We start from the raw sequence: 9,621 nt of genomic DNA on the forward strand, positions 1-9,621 counted from the left end.
GATTACATGTGTTTATGACTGTGATGTTGGTTTTTAATGCACATAAAATATTTTAGGACACTATTTGTTTCAGAATCTTTTTTTTCTTAATTTCCCTTCTCTAAAAACTGGTGTGTCTTATGGTCCGGTGCGTCTTATGGTCCGAAAAATACGGTACATTTTCATTCTTTATAAAAAAAAAAAAAATTCTCTCTTTACTTCTTATTGTATCTTCAGGAAAGGAAATATCACTAGTGAAACACCGGTAGCCAAAGACCTAACAGGTGTCGTAACTATTTCCTACTCTAACCATCTGAAAGACTCTGAAAACTAATATATTGACTCCTTAGGCTTTTTCAAGATATTGATTTATAATATTATATACAAAAAATAAACTATTACAAGCAAACACCATGCATATTGGAGAACAGGATGGGAAAGAAGTGTGCCTAATAGGACCCAGGAGTATTAACTATTTCAACTCTACCCAAAACAAAGATATATTTGAAACCCAATTGCACTTGGGACTTGCAAGTTCAATTAAGCTCACAAACCCCACGTGCATGAATGAGTTTATTTAAAAAGTGTAATAATGTGCATGAGATTAAAGATCAATGATGGAACAAAGTACAGTAACCCAGAACATCCAGATTCCTTATTCTACTAATTTAAGGTCAGAGAAGGTTAAGACAAGAATCTGATTTTGATAACATACAGAGATACGATAAAAGTTGAAAAGAAAGAAGGGAGTCTGTTGTCTGTTTGAGCTACAGAGTCCTGTAGCTCCTCTTAAATGTCAAACAGTAAGCAACCACAGTGTATTATTTGTGTGCCTTCTTGCTCCCCCAAGGCATCCAATGGCTCATGGAAAATAAGAACAAAACGTGGAACTAATCCCTATCTATTCAACACAAAATGCAGAGCCCACACCCTTTGTTGGGTACTTTTGTAAGGTCATCTTTTCAACATGTACTGTTCTTTCTTCCTTCTATTTTAGAAGTCATAATAGTAAATCTAATGGAGGATAAAAAGAATGACACAGGAGAGTGAGTCATAGGTTACATTAAGATGATAAAGTGACCATTATATAGCAGAGAATGTCCTGTGAGATTTTAAAGAGCATCAGACACATAAACTTAGTTATGTATCGCTGTCTGGCGGGACCTCGCTGTGTCATTCCTAAAGTGGTACGTCACTAATGTGGATTAAAAGAAAAAATAATAACCATAAGCCTGGAAGGTGGAACTCTACACAACCAGCCATACCTTTAAAGCCTGGGAATATGTCACCACACGCTCTACCAGGTCAAGCTGGGATTAGTGGTTCCTAAAGATCTTACACAACAATGCCTGTGTGTATATGTTTTACATCCAATACATATATGATTTTTATGTAGGTAAAGTAACTTTCTGGTTTTGAAGTTCAATGTTTTGATTGGAGCAGGGAAAACCCTGGTCATGTTTCTGCTTCTATCTAAACTCTTTTAAAGGGCTGTTCCCCAACTTTTGATACTGGGGAGGATAGGTATAATAAAATCTGCAACAGGGATGCAGACAGAGGTTGCAGCCTAAGCCCCTTTCAGACTGAAAACTGCGCCGTTAGCTGCTCCCAGCCACTGTTCTCATTTGATTTGAGCCTTTAACAACCACTTCTCATGCAGTTGAGTGAGGTAAGGCACAGTTAAGACCCTTTCAGACATGTGAACCTTAGGATTCAGCCACCGGCTTTTCTGCTGTCCCAACCTCTCCCATTCAATTGAAGGGGAGCAGTTAGGAATCAGATTTTGCACAAAGTAGCATCAGATTGTGGCAGAGTCCCCAAAAGTAACATGTCAACAAAGTGCAACGCTACAGCTGCATGCAAATGTGGTTTGCTTCTACTATCCACACAGCAGCAGTTTGCTGTGCACCAGGGAGAAGAAATCCACAAGGTTTTTTACAGCATAGATTTGAGGAAGGGTGGTGGTTGAGATTATCCCCAGTGCGTGGTCACGGAGTCCCCTTTTTAGGTATAAATATTAAATAAAAAGAGTAGAGCAGAGAAAAAAAAAAAAGAAGAGGTTTTGACTCCAAATATGTGATAAATCATAAATGATGTATTGTTGTAAACAAACACGTTCTCATACATAATCATGCAATCCAATACATGCGAGTATACATCCAGTTTGGTTGGATAAGCACTAGACTAGAATATATCTAGACAATAGTTTGTCTGTGTAGTAATATTTTAGCCGTTAATGTGCACAAGTTATCCCGACGCGTTCGCCTCAATGGGCTTTTTCAGGGGAGTGCACTTTTTAGGGAAACTTAACGGTAACTTTTAAGACAGAGATATAGCTAGGACAGGTCACCTTAGTTTTCAGGGACGAGGTACTGGATCAATCAATAGGTTTTTGCCGGTGGATGCATAACAGCCTACCCAGGTAGGTATAAGAGTTATAGCCAAGGAACAGGTAAGTCCAGGTTGTATTTTCCTAGAGTGAGAGGAGGGTTGCTTAGTGCCTCAGGGTTTTAAACTCCTGGTATTTGGTAAAAGGAGTATGTCGGCAGGTTCAGATCATCTGAAGGGATTTGCTTCTGATCGGTGATGGAGTGGGAAGACACATCTACGTGTGCTGACGGTAGCCAGGCACGCTGAGGTTTTAGAGCATGGGTCCGAAAGGTTGCATTTTTTCCTTTAGATATATATTTTTATATTTAAAATTTAATAGTAACATATATTTGCAATTTGGTTTGTTTACTTTTTTGTCTGTTGATTGCAAAACTTCAAAATGTTTCATATACCTCCTATCTAGTAAAACAGTGCCAGCAGTACAGAAAGTGCTTAGTTTTACAGTTTCATTAGCTTTATATTATATATAAAACATGTACAGTGTCACTTGTAGCAAATGGTGCCAGAAAAAATTGCTTAAAACAACTGCCAGACACATACATAGCAATCAGTACCACAGACAGCTCCACAACAAATATCATTACAGAAAAGAATAGGGATACTTATCTATACGCAAACATCCATATTTCTATGATATGAATGAACAAATCTTTTTTGTACCCCTTAGATCAAAAACACACAGGACTGCAATGTAAGACACCGTTTATGAAGCCAATAAAATTCACTTTGTAATTATTCCTGCACCTTGATGATTCATTGTTTCCTTAACTTGTCTCCATATTTATTCAACTTGAATTAAAATCTTTGTGAGAAAAATATTACACTTTGATACACTCTGAGGGGTGTAAATTGCAGATTTCAAGAGCTTGGTGTTCAAAATAATAATAAATGCCAAGTAAAGAAAAAATATATTTGCAGCTTTTAAATCAAAACATGATTTTTTTTTTCATCTAGCCCTATCAGCTCTCAACAGATGGATGGAAAAAAGGGAATTCAGTAAGATGCTGGTTTAGGGTTTTAAGATGAGGGTGACTGCAGCTGGGAAATTAAAGTGCACCTATACTTAGATTTGACGATCGAGAAATTGCATCAAGACTAAATGACTTTTTTTCTAGAGAGAATGCTACTACATTCTCCAGTGCTGGTCACAAATGTCTAAGGGTCTGTCAATGGACTTGCTCACTCATAACCTCATCACACGCATGGCTCCAAGACTTTTCTAGAACTGCCTCCACTCTCTGAAATGGTCTTCCTCCTACTTTCTGCTCATTTAAAAGAGCACTTGAAACCCAACACTTCAATCTCACCTACCCATCTTTTTCTGTCTTTATAAACCAATACTACTTCCCACCATTCCATATCTCCCCTCGTATTGTGTGCTACTTCCCCTATCTTGTAGATTGTAAGCTCCTTGGGGGCAGGGTCCTCTCCTCCTCCTGCGTCACTGTCTATATATCTGTCTGTCAGTTGCAACCCTTATTTACTGTACAATGCTGCGTAATATGTTGCTGCTATATAAATCTTTTTTAATTTTTTTATTAATAATATTAATAATAATAATAATCTGCAGGTCAAAAATCCTAGGTGTTTGGTCATTTGACTTCTGGTAAAAAAGGGATCCAGAGTTCAGATTTGTTTACTTTTTTTTTTGACAGGGTGCTCTGGGGGTGCATTGGGGTCCCTAAAAGGAATATGTGATGGAACATAAAGCAGTATTTTCTCCAAGAAAGGTAAATATTTAAGACAGTTTATTTTGATTGATTCATCCCAGTAAGATTGTTCACAAAGTTTTAGGTTAGAATTTAGCTAAACTACTGCAAGTTGTGAGAACGGCTATCAAGTTGTTACAGGTAGGGCAATGGTTTGGCCAGTATTAAAACCTGTACAGAATGTCAGAATTGTTTCTGGAAATGATCTTCCACTGACATGATTGTTTTTAATGCAGGATGAACTATTGAGACCTGTACACACAGCACCATTGTGTTTTTTGGAGAGGGGAAGATGAGCGAGGAGCACCTTGCTGGGGTCTCTTCTCTATAGGAGTGAACAACAGTTTTTACCAATCCGTCATTCACCAGTCCACTGTGAAAAGACAAGTTTCTATTATAGCAAGGATCATGATCTTAGTAAAGGTGATCAAAAGCCCTACATGTGCACACATTTGCCAAAACCTAAAGTTAAAGTTTAAACACTAAATTTATTGTGCCATGCGGCATACTCCAGCCTTTAGGCCAGATGTGGCCTAGCCGGTAGTTTGTTCCGGCCTAACGCCCCCTGGCCGATCCGGCCTAATCCCGGCCGGCAACCCTCCGCCTCCCTCCGGTGCCGCCTCCTTGCTGTGGCTCCCCTATTTATCACGGCCGGCGTTGATACTTCCACCGCTGCAGTAAATGGAGAAGGCTCCATGAAGCTAAATCCCTCTCTTCCGCAATGCATATGGAGGAGTGGGATTTCACTTCAGGAGACGTTCCCTGGTGGTGGGCGGAGCCATTAGGGTGGGACTCCGAGTCCCGCTTAGTGTGCTCCTGCCCACCTCTGAAATAGCCTTGTGGCCATAAAAGTTTGCCCACCTTTGCTGTAGACAAAACAGAAGTGAGAGAAAACATCTCAACATAAAGAGAATAATACCTTCCCAATTAGACGCTTTCCATTGACATGCAAACAATGCATGTGCCAAAACGAACGCTTGGAAAGAGAGATGCTGCTTTGTAAGAATCATAATGGGGAATCATAGGAACAACTCCTATTTTGTAGCATGAACATAAAGTTTAGATCTGACAAATGTGAATATGGGATCATCACCGTCAATGCTTCAGAGACAATAGGAATACAAGTGGTGAAATTTTTACAGCATTGTTTTACCATTGTGATGGGTCTCTGCAATATGTGAAGGAGCGTAATACAATAACTCACTAATCAAGCCAAGAAATGATTAGACAGCGTGAAGCATTAATGTCAGAGATGTCTCCCCCTCACTGTACAGCAAAGGTGAGGATCTAGATGACCGCAGGCTTATTCATAATGCTCATTATATGCCAGAATTAAAATACAGCTATTAAGGTGAAATGAGACAATACTGTACTTTATTTTAGGACACGAGGAGCCAGTTCTTTTATTGAACAGAAAACGAAAATTCACCCTGCAGAGTAATAGTTCATTGCTTATGTAAACTTCATTATTAAATCAACCCCATTGTTTTAGAAATCTATTTCAGAAAAAATACCCCCCCCCCCAAAAAAAAAAAAAAAAAAAAAAAAAAAAGACTTACTCTCGCTCCAGGTGTCTTTTTGGTTTTGGCATGGGCAAAGAGGATTGTGATGGATTTGGAAGTGGTGACTGGAACTCAAATCCTCCATATACTATTCTGCACTGGTGCTCAACAACGGTGACATCATATAAATAAAAATGATAGATGTCTGTATTCTCTTTCTTTAAAAATCCCTTTACTGTGGCTCCACACGGACAATGTGTTTCGGGGGTACATCCTCCTGTTTGCGATCCCCAGGGCACTAGAGGTTAATTAACCTAGTACCGGGGATCGCACACAGTTCCCAATAAATGCCGCATTCATTTAGAAGATCCCCAGGCACTGGAGGTCAATTAACCTCTAGTGCCCGGGGGATCGCAGTGGATTCTCGGAGCAATCATTCTTGCAGCCCTGGAAATCCTGTTGTGATCCCCGGCACTGGAGGTTAAATGGGGACAAGTATCCCCATTCAAAACCTCTAGTTTTCCCTGACTGGCTGAGGAAAGTTTTCATCAGCCAATCAGAGAGCCCTAGACGTGTTGAATGCAGCCGGCGCTGCATTCATCGATCAACTCAGCCTGTGTTTTTTTTTTTTGTTTTTTTGTTTTTTAATGTGAGCTCGATCGGCGAATTTACACCACAGCAATTTCGGTAAGCGAGAACAGCCGAATTGGCAGCGAGAACGAGTTTTAAAAACTTGCTCGTTCATCCCTAATGATTAGGAAAACCATCTGCTGTGAACCAGCCCCTGACAGGAATACAATTCAGTTTTAGTGAAGTCAGCAGATCTAAGCAGAAGTTTATAGCCTATATAAGGCAAACGCATTCTTCAACCCAATCCGATCTGACAAAACATGAGTAGAAATTAAACAGACATTACTGAAGTGTAAACACAGAAGATACAACCCTGGGGGGATATGTTCTTGGTTACACAAGGGGTTAAAAACAAATTTTAGAGAAATACATTCGGCATCTTTCTTACATTTTTGGGCATAAGCCCGCACAGTGACTATACTTCTCTACTATATGATCGTTAAAGGGCAAACCCAGTCAATATGATATTTCAGTATTGTATTATTGCTGCCAAGCTCACCCTGATGATGCATCGTCTGACTATGTGTATAAAAGTTTTAGTAAATGAAAAAGTGTTTTCAAAGCTTTTGGTAAGTTTAAGCAGCTTTGTTGAAGACTTTATAGATTCAGAAAGTGGGCTTTAAAAACAGGAGGTATTATGAGCACCGATTGTCACTTTAAACAAGGTGCTAGCAGGCTTTGAACCGACTTTGAGTAGTGCTTGGAGCAAGGTCAAAACCTGTACACATACATTACATATCAGTCAAGATGAGCTTAGTCTGTGTGGTCATTATTCTCTTCCTTAAACATTGTGAATTCGCAGGAAAAAGAACCCATGTGAAAAATCTTTAGCACACTTTAACCCAATTGCATTCAATCAAGGAAAACATGGAACAACCCTACCTTAGACAAAATATACTTGCCACATCCCGATATAGACAAATATAACATCTACACATGTGGGGGGAGTTTTAAAAATTGGTAATTATTTTAATTCTCTATTTATGTGTTGATACAAGATATGGATTTATGGAAGATGTAAGCTGGATAGAATTGTTTGTCATGTATTTACCCTTTTAATTATAGAACCGATTCCTCCTGAAGAAGTGGGCTAGTCCCATGAAACACGTAGGTCATGTGTCTGCTTTATTTTTGTTTGTTTCAATGTTCTGGAATTTTTTTATGTAATTTACATTTTATAAGAATTTACATTAAAAGAAATATTGACATAAGAATCACATTGTTTTATGCTGGAATTGTCAATGAATTTTGACTATAAAATCCTTCCAGTACTCTGCTTTCAACAAGACTTTTACCCAACTCATGTGTTGTGAAAGGTTAAGTTATCCCCCCGGCCAACAATATCCAGTCTTTAACCTCAAACCTCAGTTTCAGAAACAGGGGTTCAATACAGGAGTTATGGTAAGCACGGATTGTCAAATTAAACAAGGTGCAGCCTCAAGTATGTTCTAGTAGTGCAACACTAATAATGATTGCAAGTGGTTTGTTCAAGACGACAGTCAGAGAGCATCCAATAGCATCTGTGTTGTGTGGTTTCAAACTGCTTTATCCCCTTTTTTCTGCAGCTTGTATATAAACTCCCCCGGCACAGTGGCCAGTTTTCGGAATACATTTATAAACACCCTGCTGACCCCAACTGTCATCACATGAAGGCAAGAGCATATTTTTTTTATACACACAAGAAGAACGGATAAGAAAGATAGGCTTCTACAAAGGCACCATAAGTTTACAATAATCATGTATAAAAACAATATGATTTTAATATTCCAATTACAAAAGACTTTAAAACAATGATAAGCTTATGTTACAAATGACATAATAATCAACTCTGATCAGCTGGATGGGTCTGTATTTCCTGAAGAGATCATACATTTCTTATCCAGTGATTTTATAGGGCAAATTCCTGATGTACAATATCCGGTTCACTTCAGGTGGTAATCAGATATTAACACGTTTCGCTGCTTGCATCGCCATGTTGCCGACTGCAGAAAAGACAAAATCACCGGAGAAGAGACAACGTTGTCAGACCCATCCGGCAGATCAGAGTCGATTATTATGTCAATTTGTAACATAAGCTTATCGCTGTTTTAAAGTCTTTTGTAATTGGAATAATAAAATCATATTGTTTTTATACATGATTATTGTAAACTTATGGTGCCTTTGTAAAAGCTTATCTTTCTTCTCCGTTCTTTTAGATGTAGTACAACTTTTGTACACTAAAAGCTTTGGCATCCAGACCAATTGATTGGGATACTGGGTGACTAATGCTCGGTTAGCTAAAGACTTTCACTAGTTTTTTTATCTGCACATTTACTTAGGTACACAAATTTGTCAGAGCTACTAACAAATGAAAGGTCTAAACGGGGTCACCAAAGCTGCTAAATGGTGGGGGAAAGCTTTGAAAATGGCCTATGGAAATTTGCACCACTGTTCATAAATATGACAATAACAATATGTGGCAAGGCTTAGGGCCAGCTCAGACCGGCAATGAGGTTGCAGTGCAGTTACCACTTCCTTTCATCAATGGGTTAGCTGCTACATGTACCATATCACCTGCTGCCGCCCATAGGACATAAATGGGATGATAAAAGATTCAATACCACTTTCCATAAAAACCTGAGCAGCTGACAAGGTGCCAACTCCTGGGAGCCCTCTAAGAATGCCCTTACCTTCCCTTCTCTAGACAAGGCTTGAGTGTCTCCAGTGGTAAATTATTCCATTAAAAAGTTCCAGCCACTTCCATTGCCAATCTTTTTATAAAAAGTTGTTCAGTGATCCAGGCAAAGCCTAGGATGTTACTTAAAATAAAGAAACCCCTTACCCAAATCTGCAGCTTCACCCTCTTGTCATTTCGGTAAACTGTCTTCACCTTGAAATCAATTCCCACCGTGCTAACAAAGGCAGAGGTGAACGTGTCATCGGCATACCGGAAGAGAAAGGAGGTCTTCCCCACACTGCTGTTTCCGATGATCAGAAGTTTGAACATGTAGTCAAAGTTTTGGTCTGACACATCTTTGTGTCCATATCTTGCGTCTGTGGCTGAAGCCATCTGCAACACACAAAGTCAAAAATAACAAGCTTGGTGAAACACAAAAAGCAACAATACAGAAAAAGTTGTGATGAGAGGTGAGGTTAAGAAGGAAGGGCTAAAGAAAGTAACTGGAGCATGCCAAGACATTCCTCACATAGGGTGCAGATCTCCACATATGAGTGTTAGGAATGCTCTACATAACCCAACTACAGACAAAGACGGTGTAACAACTTCTATTATTCTACCGTGGGAACTGAATACAGAGTATTTCTAAAACTCTAAAAATATCATTGTTATTGCAACATTTGAAACTAGTGCTTTCATGTATATGTCTTCTAGTAGTCATCTTCAATCATGGGCCACAAAAAACAACAACAAC

At 39.0% G+C, this 9,621-nt stretch overlaps 1 protein-coding gene across 1 annotated transcript in view; it reads right to left on the minus strand.

The window, feature by feature from the left end:
- RAB3B (RAB3B, member RAS oncogene family) overlaps window positions 1-9,621 on the minus strand; it is a gene marked incomplete in the record, with an annotated part of 52,394 nt that overhangs the window by 29,619 nt on the left and 13,154 nt on the right. Inside the window, 1 exon segment of the mRNA XM_072419640.1 lies at window positions 9,033-9,260. Within this exon segment, the coding sequence (XP_072275741.1) occupies window positions 9,033-9,260 (228 nt within the window).

Source organism: Pyxicephalus adspersus, chromosome 8 (assembly GCF_032062135.1).
Source record: "Pyxicephalus adspersus chromosome 8, UCB_Pads_2.0, whole genome shotgun sequence".
NCBI classification, from domain to species: Eukaryota; Metazoa; Chordata; class Amphibia; order Anura; family Pyxicephalidae; genus Pyxicephalus; species Pyxicephalus adspersus.